Source organism: Xyrauchen texanus, chromosome 23 (genome assembly GCF_025860055.1).
Source record: "Xyrauchen texanus isolate HMW12.3.18 chromosome 23, RBS_HiC_50CHRs, whole genome shotgun sequence".
Lineage (NCBI taxonomy): Eukaryota > Metazoa > Chordata > Actinopteri > Cypriniformes > Catostomidae > Xyrauchen > Xyrauchen texanus.
In genome coordinates, this window is record NC_068298.1 from 40,506,698 (window position 1) to 40,528,470 (window position 21,773).

Sequence of the window (21,773 nt, forward strand, 5' to 3'; positions counted from 1 at the left end):
GGGGTGTTTCCTTTAAAGATGCTCGACACACAAGTTTTGCTTCAGCGGAGTATCAGCTCCAGCTCCACTTAATACACAATAACAGTGCTTCTGTATTTATTTATTTAGTATTCTTGCATTATAATTCCATCATACTTTGTGATCCACAACACCTGAAGCGGTTTGGAAAGTTTAGAGTTCATCTGGACTGTGATCTGCGATCTGTTCAGTCAGGAGTGAACTGCAGTGCTGCTCTTGTGTCATCATTAGAGTTTAAAGTGATCTCATGTACATTAAATTAAATCAAACGACTATTCGACAACGGAAATGCTTGTCGACAATTTTTTATTGCTGACTAATAATTTCAGCCCTACTATATAGTATTCAATAAGCAGGGTTTTTCAAATCAATGTCAAATTAATCAGACTTGTTTTTCTTTTTCCTTTACTGCATTTTTTTTCCTGAAGAAAGATATATGTATTAAATGCCATGAATAAATATTTACTGAGAAATCCATTATTTTGAGTGAGGATCAAAATGACAATTGTGGGGCAAGGAAAAAGAAAATATATATAAAACAATTACACAAATAGAGGTACTGTAGGTCTGTAATGAAGATCGGTTGACTTCAGAACCCCTTGTTGAAACTCATATGTCAATGGTGAGTCAAAAAATTTTAAGAAAAAAGAAGAGACAAAAAAAAAAAAACTCTATTGGTGTTGTTTTTCCAAAGATGGAGTGCCTGTAACTCTTGAAATATTGAAGATATCTTGATATCCTTTTAGATTCTGATTCAAAACAAACTTTCCTTTTTGTATATGTATATTTATGGCCCTTTACGGTTAAATCCCAGAGATATGAGGCTTTCAATGTGACTCCATCCGCAAGTTGTTCCATTTTACCAATTTTCTAGGTCAAAAGACAAACATGCGTTGCACGGTATGAATATCATTTGGTATGTATCTAGAGATGTTCATGAAAAAAATAACAAAACATTTTTGACAACACACAAGTAAGTTGTATTTGCAGTTGTATGTCATCAAACCATGAACACACAGGTCAAAGGACAATGCCAACATGGTAGATATAATATATACAAGAATGCATCTGTGCAGGTGTGAAGTACACCTGCATACCAAAAGAATGTTCTTCATCAGTGATCAAGAAAATTATATTTATCAAATTCAGCACATACTCTGAAAGTACCTGAATTCAGTTGCAGCCAAAGACTCCCAAATCTCCCAAACTCTCAGCACAAAATATAACTTCCCCTACAATCCTACACAACTACAGCACCATCAAAACAAGAACTATGAAACGGATTTAAATTTATGTTAAAAACAAGCCCTGGTTGTATTATCTCAGCAGCTTCTGACAACTGAAAGAGACTACGCTTACAAACCCCGTCTGAACACCCTGGGGGATCAGTGTTTCACATAGGCCAGAAAGAAAATCATCTGTGAAGATTCGCTTCCTCCTTTTTTCCGCCTCTAACTTCCAAATAACTGAAAAGATTCAGTTTGAAAGAGTAGTATGTACAGAAAAAACATTGTCATAATTTACTCTCCCTCATGCCATTCTAAACCATATGAACGCTCTTAAATTTCATCTGTTCCCAGACTGATCTTACAGTGAAATCGGAAACAGTAGGTTGACTTTTCTTTCGCTAAAATCGGTCCGTGTTTACCGAAATGCGAAACACTGCCACCAGTGGCCAAATCAGTAAGTGTTGTTGGACGTATATGCACATGTCAGCTCCATTTTCTGGGTGAAATGTCCACAAAGGGGCACTAAATGTGAGTTGTGAAGTGAGTTGTACAAGTTATAATACAGTGAAGAGGAATGCAAATTTTATAAACTGTACACCCAACCCAAACACCAAACCTAAACCTAACCATCAGTGAAGTAAAAAATGCATATTAGAGGGGAAAATGCAAACTCTGAATTGCCCTCGTGACTGATTATGCAAACACAATTACTTGGACCGGAGTCTCCCATTCTGGTTATTCGACGTGCTTCCGGTCATGCCACAGACTTAAGACCTTATTAAGACTTGATGCCTTAGTCTCTTTAATATTCTAGATATGGCCAAGTCCCTCCTTTAGTGCAAGTCTATTTTTTTTTTGTCAAGTGGAAATCTTAAATCCAATCACTTGAAAGAGTAATATCTCGCATCTCTTCAACAATCCAAAGAGTTTGAGGTATAAGTAATGTGGTAACACTTTACAGTGCAAAAGTGAAATTCATTTTAGTTTTGAAATAATTGTCTAAAATCATGACCACTCAAATAGGATGAGGACTCTAGTCATATCAGTAACCTTATAAAAGCTGTTTAGATGTACATAGAGAGGGTCCCCTCATGGAGAATGCCATAATCAGACCAGTCGTATACTGCTCGCTCATCTCAATATCTGCCCTGTTATTGGACACTTTCACTCTTTGATTAAATGAATCATGGCTGATTGTGAATAGTGAATTTCTACAACGGCATATGTGACTAAACTATTGATTTTGAATGATGCTGCATCCACACCACTAGGTGTCACTGTAAGTCCAAGATGACACAGAAACAAAAGTTACTGAGTGCACCTTTAATGCTCCCTTTGTTACGGGTTGATAAAGGAGTTAATGAATGACAAATCAGTCATTTACAAATGCATTATAAATCATTTATGTGGTTATAAGAACATGTATAAAAAGGGTGACGGCTAAGAAATACTTAATAAGAAATAAATAGTGGCCGATTTTACCTAGCATGTTATAAATGCGTAACGCTTATTAAACATTTGTAACCTATGAAAATGTACCTTAATGTAAAGTGGACACGTATGAAGCATTTATTAAGGACTTGCCAACATAGAAAGCTATATAAAGAGTTCAGAATGGTTTAAAGGTCATCAGGCTTTATTATATGATATACTATATGCTGACAATGAGCATGAAGACCTGAAAATAGTTTTTGCAGAGGACTTTAGGTAAATTTTAACCATTATTTTGAAATCAAAGTGACAAGTGACAACACAAGTGAGTCAAGACTTTACAGAAACTAATATAAACAAAATGTCATTAACCACATAAATATAAAACAAACATATAAACACATAAATGACTAAATTAACCTCCTTTTAATCCCCTGTAATAATACATTTTGGCTGCATTGTGACATAAATATTGAATTAGGGCATTTTTAATTTTTTATAATATAAGCAAAAAAGTGGGGGGTAAAAGTAGCTCAGCGAGTATTGACGCTGACTATCACCCCTGGAGACGCAAGTTTGAATCCAGGGTGTACTGAAACACTCCAGTCAGGTCTCCTAAGCAACCAAATTGGCCCGGTTGCTAGGGAGGGTAGAGTCACATGGGGTAACCTCCTCGTGGTCGCGATTAGTGGTTCTCACTCTAAATTGGTGTGTGGCGAGTTGTGCGTGGATCACGGAGAGTAGCAGTAGTCTCCACGTGCTGCGAGTCTCCAACATGTCATGCACAACGATCACGTTTTATCACACGTGATAAAATGCACGGATTTACGGTCTCAGTGCAGTTGTCTGTGTAATTTGGTTGTTTTCTGTGCAAATAGTTTCTGCACTTCCACACAAATCATCCCAATTATAGCGATCTGCAGAGACTTGTTGTGAGGACGAGGGCATGAGAGGCGGGATTATTGCATTGATTGATTGACAGCACATTGAACGAATCAGCGCTAATTAGAGCCAATGTCTCCCCTCACGTGAATTTTCGCTGTATCCGGCTGAATCAGATAGCAATGATCTGAAAGGAGGCTTGAGAGTCACTGCCTCTTACTGAAACCTTTATCCACTGGGTGTCACTAAATGACAGAGTGATTGAAGAGAGATGACTGCTATACACATTGTTTGAGCTCATAATTAGTGCACAATCACTGAAAGTTCGGGGACCCTATTGTTGTAAGCATTATTAGAGCCCAAGAACTGAAAGTGCGGAGGCCCTAGTGTTCTTCTAAGAATTATTATTATTAGGGCCCACGCACTGAAAGTATGGAGACCCTATTGTTCTAAGGATTAATAGGGCCCAAGCACTGAAAGTGCAGAGACCCTATTGTTCTTCTAATGATTCATATTCTTCTTTTTTCAAGGTTTTCTGTACTTTTGGGGTACTTAACGTGTGAAAACTCTTGAAATTTTGCACACAAATAAGAATCCTCAGCCAGTAATGCAGGGCAAAGTTGCAAGGGGGGCTCTGTAGCACCTCTTGAAAATGGGCATGTAAGGGGTGTTCTGTAGCACCCCCATTTTCACCTACAGTCACCAAAATTGGTACATATATAGTTGCCGAACAACTTTCATACACATAGTCATTAGCTCAACCCAACAGGAAGTCAGCCATTTTGGATTTTCTGAAAATCACAGGCTCTGCACTTTTAAATACTCCTCCTAGGGGATTCATGTGACTGCCACCAATTGTGTGCAAGATCATGCCAAGACATTGTAAATGCAAAATTGCAAAAAAAAAAAAAAATCAGTTTTGAACGGTGTTGCCATGACTCCGCAATAAATGTATGAATAAATGTGAAACAGGAAGTTCCTTATATCGTTTGTGTGCATTGTATGATTTTGATGAAAATTCAGATGTTTGTTAATGGGACTGATCACATTTATGTGGCTAATATAGGTCATGGTCATAGCACCACCAACTGGCAGCAGGAAGTATGGCACTTTTAACAGACTTTGAAATAGCCCTCTTAGGTTTATATTAATTGCTTAAATATTTTGAATAATGTTAAGACACTGCTGATGTAAATTTTTAAAGGGATATTTGATATCTTAAATACTTTTGCCATGACCACGCATTCATTGTTATTATTCCTTTCTTCCTATATTTGGGTGTTTTTGAGGCACTTGTCATGCTTAAAATTTCAAGAAATTATGCACACACACACACAGTCATTGGCCATTAGTTCTGGGCAAAAGTTCACAAATGGGCATGTGGGGGCCCTCTGTAGTGCCCCCTTTAAAATGGGTGTGTAAGATGGCCTCTGCAGCACCCCTATTTTCACCTGTAGTCACCAGAATTGGTACGTATATAGTTCTCATCCAGCTGGACAACTTTCATAACTATAGTCATTAGGTCCGCCAAACAGGTTGAACATTTTGGACTTTTTGAATATTGCAGTCTCTTAACTTTTAAATACTCCTCCTAGGTGATTCATGACACGGTCAACATATTTGGACATCATTATGTCAAGACATTGAAGACGCTAATTTTGCAAACAGATTTTGATATATCGAACAGGGTTGCCATGGCAAGGCATTAAATTAATTGTGAAAAATGGGAAACAGGAAATGTCTCATATCGTCTGTGTGCAATGTGTGATTTAGATAAAAACTGAGATGTATTTTTAGTCTTGGGGGCTAATCACATACAGTGGGTACGGAAAGTATTCAGACCCCCTTAAATTTTTCACTCTTTGTTATATTGCAGCCATTTGCTAAAATCATTTAAGATCATTTTTTTTCCTGATTATTGTACACACAGCACCCCATATTGACAGAAAAACACAGAATTGTTGACATTTTTGCACATTTATTAAAAAAGAAAAACTGAAATATCACATGGTCCTAAGTATTCAGACCCTTTGCTGTGACACTCATATATTTAACTCAGGTGCTGTCCATTTCTTCTGATCATCCTTGAGATGGTTCTACACCTTCAATTGAGTCCAGCTGTGTTTGATTATACTGATTGGACTTGATTAGGAAAGCCACACACCTGTCTATATAAGACCTTACAGCTCACAGTGCATGTCAGAGCAAATGAGAATCATGAGGTCAAAGGAACTGCCTGAAGAGCTCAGAGACAGAATTGTGGCAAGGCACAGATCTGGCCAAGGTTACAAAAAAATTTCTGCTGCCCTTAAGGTTCATAAGAGCACAGTGGCCTCCATAATCCTTAAATGGAAGACGTTTGGCCAGAACCCTTCCTAGAGCTGGCCGTCCGGCCAAACTGAGCTATCGGGGGAGAAGAGCCTTGGTGAGAGAGGTAAAGAAGAACCCAAAGATCACTGTGTCTGAGCTCCAGAGATGCAGTCGGGAGATGGGAGTAAGTTGTAATAAGTCAACCATCACTGCAACCATCCACCAGTCGGGGCTTTATGGCAGAGTGGCCCAACGGAAGCCTCTCCTCAGTGCAAGACACATGAAAGCCCGCATGGAGTTTGCTAAAAAACACCTGAAGGACTCCAAGATGGTGATAAATAAGATTCTCTGGTCTGATGAGTCCAAGATAGAACTTTTTGGTCTTAATTCTAAGCGGTATGTGTGGAGTAAACCAGGCACTGCTCATCACCTGTCCAATACAGTCTCAACAGTGAAGCATGGTGGTGGCAGCATCATGCTGTGGGGGTGTTTTTTCAGCTGCAGGGGCAGGACGACTGGTTGCAATCGAGGGAAAGATGAATGCGGCCAAGTACAGGGATATCCTGGACGAAAACCTTCTCCAGAGTGCTCTGGACCTCAGACTGGGCCGAAGGTTCACTTTCCAACAAGACAATGACCCTAAGCACACCGCTAAAATAACGAAGGAGTGGCTTCACAACAACTCCGTGACTGTTCTTGAATGGCCCAGCCAGAGCCCTGAATTAAACCCAATTGAGCGTCTCTGGAGAGACCTGAAAATGGCTGTCCACCAACGTTTACCATCCAACCTGACAGAACTGGAGAGGATCTGCAAGGAGGAATGGCAGAGGATACCCAAATCCAGATGTGAAAAACTTGTTGCATCTTTCCCAAAAAGACTCATGGCTGTATTAGATCAAAAGGGTGCTTCTACTAAATACTGAACAAAGGTTCTGAATACTTAGGACCACGTGATATTTCAGTTCTTCTTTTTTAATAAATGTGCAAAAATGTCAACAATTCTGTGTTTTTCTGTCAATATGGGGTGCTGTGTGTACAATAATCAGGAAAAAAAATGATCTTAAATGATTTTAGCAAATGGCTGCAATATAACAAAGAGTGAAAAATTTAAGGGGGTCTGAATACTTTCCGTACCCACTGTAGATTTGACTATTTTGCGTCACGGTCATAGTGCCACCACCTCCCAGCAGGAAGTGTGGCTCTTACAGCAGACTTTAAAATAGTTCTCTTACATTTACACAAATTGTGTCAAAACTGTTTAGAATAAATGTCAAATGCCAAATGCATGAGTCCACCTTGCATTTTTTTCTGAAAGACAATGGGTGGAAATGGACAAGTTGTGCTTGGGACGGTCATTAGTGCTTCCAGCTATATTTATTATTATTATTTTCAAGGTTTTGGTACTTTTTGGGTACTTAATATGTGTGAAAACTAGGGCTGCCCTCGAACAATGATTTTCCTAGTAGACTAGTAGGTATCACATTTATGAGATTGATTTCATTACTTAACCTGTTGATACGCAATTTCACAGCACTCGGGAATGATGTCACTCTGCTTACATTTACAATATAATTTACCGTCTATAAATGTAATTAATGTTAACAAATTATACACTTGTAAAAGTTTCTCACTCTTTCTTTGATTCTGTCTTCTAAACTTTTTTTTTTTATATATATATAAGAACAGTATCGTATATGAGTGCTGCAAATGACCTGATCTTAGTTCAGGAGGTGCATTGAGATCAGTTTGCTTTATTTCCACAGAGCAGTTCATTGTGACCACAACTCTGCAGCCTATACATATGTAATAAAAACATAAAATAATACAAAAACATATTCACCTCGAACCATGATTTATTATTATCATCATTATACTTATTATTTTTACATTTATAATAGTTTTTATGTCTTCATTTTTGTAAGTAATTATCCACCTGCATGTATAGATGGATACTTGCCTGACAGTAAATGGAAATATATATATATATATATATATATATATATATATATATATATATATATATATATATATAATGAATTTAATCCATTTTGGAATAAGGCTGTAACATAACAAAATATGGAAAAAGTGAAGCGCTGAGAATACTTTCCAGATGCACTGTATGTATGTGTATGTATGAAGTATTCCGGATGCACTTGCTTGAAAAGTTTGAAATCAAGGTGTCTTGCTTTATTGTGTAGGTTTAACCCTAACCCCGCTTAACACAAATTACCCCATAGTACCACACAGCGTCCAACCCGCGGTAATACCGGTGTTCGTCGGTTTCCTGTGGAGTTTTTTTTGCGCCCAACCAACCAATCATCGTCTAACGTTTGGGCATGTTCGGCGGGCCTTTTTGATTTGCTGTCACCATACTTTGTACAAATATAGATCTCATCAAGCCGGACAGCTTTCGTGCTGAAAGTCATAAGCTCCGGCCAACAGGAAGTCGGACATTTTGAATTGTTTGGAAAATGCATGCTCTGGATTTTGTAATACTCCTCCTAGGGATTACAGGTACCAAATGTGTGACATCATGCAAAGACATTGACTATGCTAAATTGGGAACACATTTTTGAAATATTGAACAGCGTTTCCATGGTGACGCTATAAATTAACGAGAAAAAACAAATGGGAAAAAGGAAGTGTCTCATATCTTCTACGTGCATCAAAATGAAGCCAAATTTTTGACCTTGTGGGCTGATCACATTCATGTGGTTATTGTGGGTCACAGTCGTAGCGCTACCAACTTGTGGAAGTGTTGCACATACAACAGACTTTGAAATATCCATCTTATGTTTATCTGAATTGCTTCAAAAAAAAATTATATAATGTCAAGACAGTGCATACTTAAAATACTGAAGGGATTCTTGATATCTTACACATTGTTGCCATGTCAACGCATTAAATATCATTCCTTTTATGTATATTCACATGTTTTTGAGGTACTTGGCATGCTTGAGTTTTCATTATATTTGCACATACATCAGAGTTGTCGAACATTAGGCCTGGGCGTGGCTGGGGAGCTCTATAGCGCCACCTTTTGACAAAAGTGGTGGGGTCAGTTTCTTCTACAGTCACCAAACTTGCTACATTTTTCTCATCAAGGACAACTTTCACAATTATCTTTAGCTCTTTATCTTTAATTGTCATTATCTCCACCCAGGAAGTGTATTTTGGATTGAATGGGAAACTTAGGAAATATTATGTCAAGACATTGAAGATGCTTGCTTCTGATGAACTGATTTTTATCTTATGAACTGGTTTTATCTTTTTAACGGTGTTACCAAGAAAATAAATTAAGGGCAAAAATGTGAAACAGGATGTTCCTTATATCTTCTGTGTGCATTATATAATTTTTATGAAAAGTCAGCTGTATGTTTGTACTGGGGACTGATCACATTATGTGGTTATTATGAGTCATGGTCATAGCACAACTAACTGGCACCAGGAAGTAAGGCAATTTTATCAGACTTTGAAATAGCCCTTGTGTATATGAATTGCTTAAAATTAGAATAATGTCAAGACACTGCTAATGTAAAATTGTAAAGGGAAATTTGATATCTTAAATACTGTTGCCACTGCAATTTATTGTGCAAGTGAAAGCAGTTTTTAAAGTGCAATAAAAAAAAAAGCTATAGAAGTCTAAGTTTATTGTAATGAAAATGTACTGCACAAACGTTTTCTTTTTTTATATAAATAAAATATCATAAAAATATCAACGGAAATGTCAATATACTAGAAAACCAGTCAGTTCTGTTCCAGATTTTAGATAGAGTGGCAAAGTGCTCAGGCAAAGTACCAGAAATGTCCAATAGAGGACAGCCAAGCTCCAAGAGGTACTCACTGCAGCCTGTAGCATGATGACATACTGGATTAGATCCAATAGGAACTGGATGTTGTAACACATGTGTCGGAGTGGAACTCAATGGCACAGATGAACTGTTATTGTATGTGTTTTTAGCACTAATGTTGTCTTTGCATGGTAAAATTGCCATTGTTTATTTCTGGATTCATTAAATATATTATACATATATTTGTTATGGGTGTTAGAATACCCACGTGCAAAATAGATTGTTAATATTTCATGATATATATGCATGCTCAATGTTTGTGTTTGTTGCAGAGATTCAATTATTTTATATCACATGATCTTAGGTTTAAAAGCTAAATGTATTTTGTGATTGGTATAAATTCATAAGCAATTAGTAGCTTTAATGTGTGTAACATGCTTTGTCATTTTAACAGGCTTAGTGGTGTATATAAATAACCAGTATGAATAAAGCATGAAGTTGGCACCCCATATAATTAAATTATTACCAAATCTATACCATTCGTTTGTGACGATTTGTGCCGCAGAAATGAACGTTTGGGCTGGTTCGGTGTTTGAGATATTAGATATTATTGTTTGGCTATGTGACGTCACTCTCCACTCCATGTCATCCAAATCACACCAAACCGGTGTCGTTCGTTTGTGCTGATTTGTACAGCTGGGGTACTGGAGTTTGGACTCAGACTCGAGTCAGAGTCACGAGTCCAATTTTAATGGACTTGGACATGTCACGGACTCGGATGCATTTTTACTCGGACTCGAGTCTTTGGTCCATGACATTTGTGATGCAATGCAAAAAAATTAAAAATAAATAACAAAACAGAAATTAATGAACACATCTCTGTCTGCATGCAGCTGTATTAGCACCTGAATTTGTAGATGTAGCAGAGTTGTGCACACTCAGCAGACAACCAATATTCTTGAATGTTACTACTGAGACTTCTGTATAACATCAACTACCAAAGAGGCTGGTATGACGAAAATACAAAGACAAGTATGTATCCAATGTAATAGACACTAAACAAGGCAGTTTTACCTGACTCAGGACCTGACAACTGGTAAAATTGCGTGTGGTGTTTGTGCAGCCAAGATGGTGCTCATATTGCGGTTTCATCATGGCTAAAAACTTAAAATCAAGAGTCAAGTCACCCACATCATGTCTCTCACAGTTTACTAAAAACAGCATATTTTAATAAAAATACATAAAAATAATATTGATATTGGATATTAAGTCTTTTTAGGCGTAATGTATCTACACGTGTAGGCTTCTGTAGTCTCTTGTGGTCCATGCAGTGTTGTCAGCTTGAACTGGTCCATAATAACTTTATGAATTAATTAATTATTGCTAAAGCAGACAGCAACTGTAAACAGATAAACAGCACCAATTTATTATTGATTGACTATTTTCAAAGCATTGACGAGCTGCTTAAAATACATTCTTTTACAGCATGTGTCCAACATTCACAACATTCCACCATACACAATAAAACAGTAGGATATTGTGGGCAGTGAAATGTTTTGTTTATTATTTAATGATAGACTATAAAATAAATGTATTATTCAATGATAGAGTTTGTGTATGAAGCTGAACTTCATGTTACTGAGATGAATTTGGTTGGTTATGACCTTTTATTTCTATTGTAAACCACCAAATAACTTATGCTAAGACACTTCTGAAGGACAATTCTGTTATATTTATGACTCAAAATTATTATTATTCATGTTTTTGCGGTTAAAAATCAAGGAATTTTTCTTTGTATTTAAAGATTTCAGACTGATTCTGACCAACGCAGCTGCAGATCAAGCAAATATCAATTATTATAATGTTTTATCTTCTGCTGCAGCTGCTGTGAGATGCACATGGACGCATCAGAGATTTAGGTCCACGAGCAGCACGCAGAACTGCCCTACATTGAGTGGATTCCCTCAAATTAACTAGAAAATCATGTCCGTGACGACATGCCCCTTATATTATCAGTGGGCTTTTCCAGTGTTTGCAGTCAAATCGAGAGACGTCTCAGTGAGTGCTGATCACTACTGTGTTGATTCATCAGTCGGCAGATAAAGAAAAAAGATTCAGAAAGAAATCTCAGTACAGACTATTATTTCTTTAGATAAGGATCATTTTAAATAAAACTAAATTTAATTGACGAATTGAAAATGATGTAGAAATAAAAACTAAATTAAAATTTGGAAGATAATAATTCTGGTTATAATGATTAATGCAGCTTTCACTTTCTTTAGTCCATCTTTGTATGGAGGGGAAAAAGCAACAAATCATTGAAATATCAACAGAACACAATAAGAATTATGTTGAAGGACAGTTTTGTCTTCATACACCTAAAGCACATGCTTTCATTCTGAAACCACTTTGAAGTGTGTTCAGCAGGATAGCAATCATAAAAATATATCTGAAATATGTTTTATTACATTTATATTGACAAACTGTTTTTCTTAGTTCTGAAGTTTAAATTAAACTTAAAATATTGATGTTGAGTTTATGGATACAAATTTAATTCAGGTTCATGCACAGATTCATTCGGACTCGACTCGGACTGTTATGACTCGGTCTCGAGTCCAACTCTGCCCCTTTTGGATTCTGACTCGATTGTTTAAAAACTCAGACTCGACTAAGGTGGACTTGAACCCAACACTACTGATTTTTGCCATTAAAATGAATCTTGATCTATTTCCCTTCCTTAGAAATAAGAGCTTGTATTCGGGAGCAGTGACATCACACACTCCACCCCATCTGGTCCAAATCGCTCCTAACCAGTGTCGTTCATTTGTGCTGATTTGTGCCGTTAAAAGAAACACTGAAACTATTTATCATCCTTAAAAATAGCATGACATTTTCAGGAGCAGTGATGTCACTCCAAAACGGTCTAGTTCATTTGTGCTGTTAAAAGAAACATCATTTCCACTCTTTGTATTTAACAAGATAGCTTTGGGAAACATGAAATTGTGCAGGCTAAAAGCATTAAACTCCAAATGCTAAAAAAAAATTATAATAATTCTGTGTTTGTGCTGCAAATTGTGATTTGTTTATAGGCTATATGTGACACTGCTGAACAAAGCTGTACATAATGTTTAAATAGGTTAGTTATTCCAAGTAAACAGCCACAGTATTCAGCTCTGAATTTTTTTATTAGTTTTAATTTAGCTAGAAGCTTGCGCGACTTGTGATGATGGTGTTTGTGCAATTGCATAGTGCTACATGTTAGTTAATATTCTAAATATTTCTTTTAAATTTCAGCGCAATTTTCTTTAAAAAATAAATAAATAAATAAAACTTAAATAAAAGGATTGTATAGACATCTATAATTAGGCACAATTTACATAAATAAAGCCAAGTGTTTGACCATAAGCCTTTAGATCAAAAGGTTTTAAGATTATGAGAAACGAATATAATCAGTGTGCTTTGGACTGGTTGTGTAGGCTAGATTTATTTATTTATTTAATAAAGTTCTTGATATTCATTTTATTACTACCTTTATTATTTTTTTTTTATTATTATTTGTATTGTATCTCGCTATGTTTTACTGTACATAAATTGATGATAACGGAGTTTCAAGTTTTTAAGCTTAAAGTAAACTTTTTAAGGACAACTTAGAAATTTCACCAAACAATGGTCAAATTAGCTTCAGAAAAAGTGACTTCAGCTGAAAGGCGAGTAGTTTGCATCCGTGGTTTAAATATCAGAGTAAATCTGATATTTCCTGACAGAGAGATGTGTTTGAGTTTGAGGATTAGATTAAATCTTTGACCAAAAATTAATGCTTCAATGATCCCAAACACGGCACACACCAGAAGCGAGCACAAACAATGAAGACAGGTGAGAGTGATTGACATGGGGTGTACCCTGCGCGATTTCACAGCCCCTCAAAGCTATATTGTTAATTACAAGGAAAGGTATACGTTATGTTTCTTTTAACGCCACAAATCAAGCACAAACAAACGACACTGGATTGGTGCGATTTGGATGACATGGGGTGGAGAGAAACGTCACTGCTACTGAATTCATATTCTTATTACTAAAGAATTCAGGGAAATAGATAGTTTTTATTAAAAAAAAATATTTTCTCCCCAATATGGCATGCCCAATTCCCAATGCACTTTAAGTCCTCGTGGTGGCATAGTGACTGGCCTCAATCCGGGTGGTGGAGGACGAATTTCCTCCGCATCTGAAACACTCAATCTTATGTTGATTGTTGAGCGCATTACCGCAGTGCATGTGGAAGCTTCACGCTATTCTCCGCAGCATCCACACAAAACTCACCACGAGCCCAACCGAGATTGAGAACCACATTATAGTGACCACAAGGAGGTTACCCCATGTGACTACCCACCCAAGCAATCAGGCCAATTTGGTTGCTTAGGAGAGCTGACTGAAGTCACTCAGCATGCCCTGGATTCAAACTCACGACTCGGTGTGGTAGTCAGCATCTTTACATGCAGAGTTACACAGGCCCCTGATACAGTGTTTCTTTTAACAGCACAAATCGAGCACAAACAAACTAAACCAGTTTTGAGCGATTTGGACCACATCTCAAACACTGAGCCAGCACAAAAGTAAATTTTCACAGCACAAATTAATGGTATAGATTTGGTAATGATATAATTGCATGGGGTGCCAACTTCACGGAGGTTACAAACATCCAGTACATAGTGGATAGCTACAGGCTGCAGCAAAGACAGACTCAATAGACTCGTTTGAGATGATCAAGTTCTGACCAGAACAGATCACTTGGACCGAAATAATAAAGAAAAGCAGCCAATAAGTGGCCAGCATGTAGATGGGAACTCCTTCAGTACTGTTTAAAAAGCATCTCAGGGTGAAACCTCAAGAAGTTGCTTGAGAAAATGTCAAGAGTTCATGTCTGCAAAATCTAGACAAAGTGTGGCCACATTGAAGATGCTAAAATATAACACAGTTTTTATTTATTTTGACTTTTTTTAGTCACAACATAATTCCCATAGGTCCATTTATGTTATTCCACAGTTGTAATGACTATACTATTATTATAAAATGTTAAATAAATAAATAAATAAATAAATAGAGTAAGTGACCCTAAACATAATTCCTGACATTCAATCATAGAAAACATTCCCTGTCTTAGGTCAGTTAGGATCATTACTTTATTTTAAGAATGATAAATGTCAGAATAATAGTAGAGAATTATTTATTTCAGCTTTTATTTCTTTCATCACATTCCCAGTGGGTCAGAAGTTTACATACAATTTGTTAGTATTTGGTATCATTGCTTTTAAATTGTTTAACTTGGGTCAAATGTTTTGTGTAGCCTTCCACAAGCTTCTCACAATGAGTTGCTGGAATTTTGGTCCATTCCTCCAGACAGAACTGGTGTAACTGAGTCAGATTTGTAGGTCTCCTTGCTCACACATGCTTTTTCAGTTCTGTCCACACATTTTCTATCAGATGGAGGTCAGGACTTTGTGATGGTCACTCCAATACCTTGATCCCTTTTACCACATCTTTGGAGGTAAGCTTGGAGTCATTGTCCATTTGGAAGACCCATTTGCGACTGAGCTTTAACTTCCTGGCTGATGTCTTGAGATGTTGCTTCAATATATCCACATCATTTTCCTTCCTCATGATTTCATCTATTTTGTGAAGTGCACCAGTCCCTCCTGCAGCAAAGCACCCCCACAACATGATGCCCCATGATTCAAGGCTTGCAAGACTCTTTTTCTTCCAAACATATCAATGGTCATTATGGCCAAACAGTTCAATTTTTGTTTCATTAGAACAGAGGTAATTTTTCCAAAAAGTAAGATCTTTGTCCCCATGTGCACTGAGGCTGATTTCTTTTGTTTTTTCCATGATGTCAAGCAAAGAGACACTGAGTTTATAGTAGGCCTTAAAATACATCCACAGGTACACCTCCAATTCAGTACAGCTCCTATCAGAAGCTAATTGTCCAAAGGCTTGACATCGTTTTCTGAAAATGTCTAAGCTGTTTAAAGGCACAGTTAACATAATGCATGTAAACTTCTGACCCACTGGAATTGTAATATAGTCAATTAAAAGTGAAACAATCTGTCTGTAAACAACTGTTGGATAAATTACTTGTGTCATGCACAAAGTAGATGTCATAAACAACTTGCTAAAACTATAGTTTGCTAATATTAAATCTGTGGAGAGGTTAAAAAATTAGCTTTAATGACTTTAATGACTACAAAAGTGTATGTAAACGTCTGACTTCAACTGTATGCACACAGTCTTTGATCATGTTCTCTTATGTGTAACAGTGTGAGAACACCCTAAAATAGTCACTTTATAAGGTTTCTCTTTCTTCCAGGAATTAAGCCCTGTTCTTTCAGAATAAATATCCTGAGTAGCGGTCAGACCTGCAAACCAGCGCTGATAAAGGACTGACTGATCTCTGCAACACACAGTCATTTTAGTTAGTTAGCCATGTCAAACAGGTTTACAGCAGAGTGGCATACAGTGACAGATGAAGGTCTATGAGAGAGATAGAGCACCACTGCCCCCTGCTGGACACACGCAAACATTGGAATCAGAAGAACCTCGATTTCATCCTGATTCTGTGTTTAATGCCAGCATTTGTCAGCTTTCAGACAGCTGTTTGAAAAACTGGAAAGACCTAACTAATTGAATGGCAAGACATAGAACGTAACTAATTTAATGGCTTTGGTTTCCTTTAAATCGCACGTCACAGATTTAAATGGTCGCTTTTTAATGAGTGAGAACGACAGATAGATATGATCATACAGAAAATGATTGGCTAACAGTATTAAAACAGAGTGGTAGGGGTCAACATGGCCAAAATAAATATAGTCCCTCTACACTGACCACAGTAACTGCACACTACATCAAAATTGAGTAATGCCCCCATCAGTTTTCAGAGACTATGATCTGTCCTGTGACTGATGGGTTTGGCTTAACATGTGCTAAAATTCAGATTTTTACACACAAATCTAGCGTCCCCCTGGCTTTTGAGAAAGATTTACTCTACACAGGAGTCATTTCTAGCCAATTATATATATATATATATATATATATATATATATATGTATATACACTCACCTAAAGGATTATTAGGAACACCTGTTCAATTTCTCATTAATGCAATTATCTAATCAACCAATCACATGGCAGCTGCTTCAATGCATTTAGGGGTGTGGTCCTGGTCAAGACAATCTCCTGAACTCCAAACTGAATGTCAGAAAGGGAAAGAAAGGTGATTTAAGCCATTTTGAGCGTGGCATGGTTGTTGGTGCCAGACGGGCCGGTCTGAGTATTTCACAATCTGCTCAGTTACTGGGATTTTCACACACAACCATTTCTAGGGTTTACAAAGAATGGTGTGAAAAGGGAAAAACATCCAGTGTGCGGCCGTCCTGTGGGCGAAAATGCCTTGTTGATGCTAGAGGTCAGAGGAGAATGGGCCGACTGATTCAAGCTGACAGAAGAGCAACTTTGCCTGAAATAACCACTCGTTACAACCGAGGTATGCAGCAAAGCATTTGTGAAGCCACAACATGCACAACCTTGAGGCGGATGGGCTACAACAGCAGAAGACCCCACCGGGTACCACTCATCTCCACTACAAATAGGAAAAAGAGGCTACAATTTGCAAGAGATCACCAAAATTGGACAGTTGAAGACTGGAAAAATGTTGCCTGGTCTGATGAGTCTCGATTTCTGTTGAGATATTCAGATGGTAGGAGTCAGAATTTGGCGTAAACAGAATGAGAACATGGATCCATCATGCCTTGTTACCACTGTGCAGGCTGGTGGTGGTGGTGTAATGGTGTGGGGGATGTTTTCTTGGCACACTTTAGGCCCCTTAGTGCCAATTGGGCATCGTTTAAATGCCACGGCCTACCTGAGCATTGTTTCTGACCATGTCCATCCCTTTATGGCCACCATGTACCCAACCTCTGATGGCTACTTCCAGCAGGATAATGCACCATGTCACAAAGCTCGAATCATTTCAAATTGGTTTCTTGAACATGACAATGAGTTCACTGTACTAAAATGGCCCCCACAGTCACCAGATCTCAACCCAATAGAGCATCTTTGGGATGTGGTGGAACGGGAGCTTCGTGCCCTGGATGTGCATCCCACAAATCTCCATCAACTGCAAGATGCTATCCTATCAATATGGGCCAACATTTCTAAAGAATGCTTTCAGCACCTTGTTGAATCAATGCCACGTAGAATTAAGGCAGTTCTGAAGGCGAAAGGGGGTCAAACACAGTATTAGTATGGTGTTCCTAATAATCCTTTAGGTGAGTATATATATATACACACCACAGAAATGTCCATACATTTTTTATAATGAATTAATTTTTTCATTTTCAAAACTTTTCCAGGTCGGGAAAACACAATCTTAAAATTCACTGTTATGTTCAAGTTTTTCCATGACATTGGGGACCCTGAAATACTCCCCAGCCATTGGATCACTTCAGTCAAGACAAAATTAAATAAAGAAAATCAAACATTATTGGTAATGTTTGTGTCAGTAGATTCTTCTTCCTGTCCAAAGATATCTACATCATTTTATTATTTATATAGTTCTGGGCAATGATTTACACTACTAGTCATTGTTAAGGCAGGCATCACCACTACAATAAAACAGACATAAAATGCCATATAGGGACCAGAATATCACCTAGACTTGGGAATGGGCTCTTTTTACTTGAGTTAGTAAGTAACCACCCAGAACACTATAGCAACATCATTGCAATACCACAGCAACCACTCATAAACCATATCAACTGCATAGCAACAAGCTAAAACCCGTCAGAACACTTCAGCAACCCCATAGAAATGCACTGGCAACCACTCAAAACAACTTAACATCATGGCAGCAAGTTTTGCATGGGCGGGCACCTCTTATAACATTGTCTTCAATGTAAAAAAGCTTTTCAATAGAATTGGGGAAAATGTCACATTTTATAATTATATTATATATAATATATACATCCCATTTAACAACATTTCTTATGTTATTGAGTACCTATTTATTTCCTATGTGACAATCTATAGTGTTGTTTATCTGTCAGACCACACGTGGAAAAAAGATGTATTTGCAGTCTGTGATTCACCTTAATTCTGGGCATGGTTACAGTGGGGGGTCTGGCTTTGGCTATGAAGCTGTGAGCTGACCCTCTCTCCACCACATGTCTGGTGTAGGGCATGAAGCTCCGTCCCTCAGAGCCGAACACAAAGTCCTCTCTCAAAGCATCAATCAACATGATAACCACCCGCCTGAATAACGCCACAGGGGCTTTGGTGGAGTTTGGACTGTTTCCTGCAAAACAAAACAAAAATAACACATAATAAGTAGGGCTGTCGATTTAAAGCGTTAATTCAGTGCGATTGACTTTATAAAAAATAACGCGTTAAAAGAATTAACGCAATTAATCTCATGCCCCCGTATGAATGCAAGCTTGTAGTACCACCTGTTTACTCCAGGGGGCAGTAAGTGAAACTTCAGCTGTATGAGCAACACACAGTTTATACAGTGAAGAAACACTTCAGTGGGCAGAACAACGCAAACATGCGTTACGTTCTTGCGATTAAACACTTGATGGAGCGCAAATCCGAACTAAGTGATCTCAAGATGAGTTTAAAGATTGAGTATTATACTACATTTAACTTGAAAAAGTGAACTAAACATTTTATGTTTATGACACAACACACCCGAGACATCTGACGCAGGTGTTCACTGACGGGCTCTTAAACAAGCCCTCATAATAAATCTCAACTGATTGACAAATTCACTTGTGAAATGGATTGCTGTGAACTGTGTGCCAATGATTGACTTATGATCAATAATATGGTAATAATCAATACATTGTATTCTAAAGCCACTTTTTATATTGTCTTATCAATGATGAACTCTTCTGCTACGAGAACGTAATGCATTTTAATTAGTTGAATATTTGTATATATTTGTTAAATATTTAAAGATAACTATGTATAATTATTTCATCATTATATATTGAATTATATTTATATGAGGGACTTTCTCAGCAAATATTTGTATATGCTATTAATCGCGATTAATTAAGCAGGACACCATGTAATTAATTCGATTAAAATGTGGAATGGATTGTCAGCCCTAATAATAAGTGTAATCAGAGTATGGTCTTATTATTATGATTTAAAAATATAGATATTTTTAAAGGTACAGTTTAGTGTATAGATGTTGTGATTTGTATTTTAAGCTGATATTAAAGCATGCAGTCTTTTGATTAAATTAAACAGCCTAAAACATTGATTCAAATCAGAACAATTCAATCTGAAGTCATACAATACAATGCAAAGCAACTTTACATGGCATGAGGTAACAAGTAAATAGTAGTAATAATAATAATTCAAATATACAACAAATACATGTCAATTAAGTTATACCTGTCAGTGGCTCTGCAGGAAAGTCAGTCACTTTGCTTTTGGATGAAAATGATGATTTGACAGGAACAGGGAAGAATCCTCTGAGGAAGAGTGTGATGGACAGTATCTCACAGATGAGACAGAGTAAAGCAAACACAGATGAGCTCAGCTTCATGATGAAGATCAAAACGGTCGTTACTAACAAGGATCACTCAACAACACAAACACTGTCAGCTTCCTGATCGCTCATAAGACACAGAGTAGCATACTTTTATGCATTAAATCCACGGCTATAAAACAGAGAAACACGATGAATGAAGCGTCAAATGGATTAGTGAATGAAAATCTCATTTCCTTGTTTGTATATCTATGTCACTACGGTAAGCCACGAGGGCCAGACACTTCTGGGGACTCTGATTTTGTAACATTTACAAATAGTAGCCAAAGTCTTCATCAAGGCAAGTCCGTCCACTCGCGGCCACTTTAGAAAAGCTCCTATTTAGGAAAAGGATTGTATTCTTAAAAACGGTAGGTTAAAATTAAGATAAAATGACATATTTCAAATCAGCAGTAAAATTTGACATCAATAATATCATATATTGTGCGTTTTTAGCTTAGATCGCGAAAAAAAGAAGGAAAAATCAACAACATTTTTTCAGTCTGGTCCAGCTGATGCGCATGCGTGTTCTCGAGCTAACTGACTGGTGACGTCTGTCTCTAAAAGCTGATTGGCTCTTTTACCTGTGAGGCAGGACTTCCTTTTCTTCGTCCATTAACTGTTCCACGTTCTCCTATTCATTTTAATACAATAAAGTGGGTTATTATAGCCTATTTCTCACTATAATCATTAATATTATTTGATTAATCTGTTAGTTTTCTTAGGTACATTTATTATAGATACATTTAAGAAGAACAAACCACTGTTTTTAATCTTTAAACAGATGTCCAACAATAGTTGAAAACAATATTGAACTTGAAAAATAAGAAAGCTGGGAATAGGACCAGCTATATAATTTATACCTAAATCTATTTATTTGAATTTGTTTAATATTTCCCTGGCTGTACCCTGTTTAGTTGTTCAATACAAGTTCATTCGACAGCATTTGTGCCATAATATTGATACCAAAAAAATTATATATAGGCCTATATATATATATATATATATATATATATATATATATATATATATATATATATATATATATATATTATATATTATTATTATTATTTATTTATTTATTATTATTAAAAAACAATTTGGCTCGTCCCTCTTTCGCTTTAAAAAAATAAAAATAAGAAATATGTGTGACAGTGAGGCACTTTTTAGCCTATTTTTAAGATGTAGGCCTATCCATTTCAATTGAATAACAAATTTCCATCTAAATGAATTGAATAGTCTTGAAGAAAATGTAATTAATAAAACTTGCATTTTGTAAGATTTGTACATTTTATTTAGTTAAAGATTAGGCAATTAAATTGGATGGAAATTTGTTATTCAATTGAAATGGATACATCTTAAAAATAGCCAAAAACAAATGTTTGAGTATACAATGGAATTGAATGGGGGGCAATTTTCTAAGTTAAAAATATTCACTGTTTCAAAAGTATTCATGACGATGTAATGTCAACAAACCCGAAAACTCTAAAATGACAGTAAAATTAAAATGTAAACACGTTTCAGTTC

At 36.7% G+C, this 21,773-nt stretch overlaps 1 protein-coding gene across 1 annotated transcript in view; it reads right to left on the minus strand.

Moving 5' to 3' along the window:
- The window catches only part of pigg (phosphatidylinositol glycan anchor biosynthesis class G), a 222,565-nt gene extending 202,154 nt beyond the window's left edge, over window positions 1-20,411 (minus strand). Inside the window, exons 1-2 of the mRNA XM_052154365.1 lie at window positions 20,111-20,411; window positions 18,799-19,004 (exon numbers count right to left, since the gene is read on the minus strand). Of these exons, the coding sequence (XP_052010325.1) occupies window positions 18,799-19,004; window positions 20,111-20,264 (360 nt within the window). The 5' untranslated portion in view covers window positions 20,265-20,411. The remainder of the gene's footprint in view (window positions 1-18,798; window positions 19,005-20,110) is intronic.
- Between the last annotated feature and the right edge of the window lie 1,362 nt (window positions 20,412-21,773).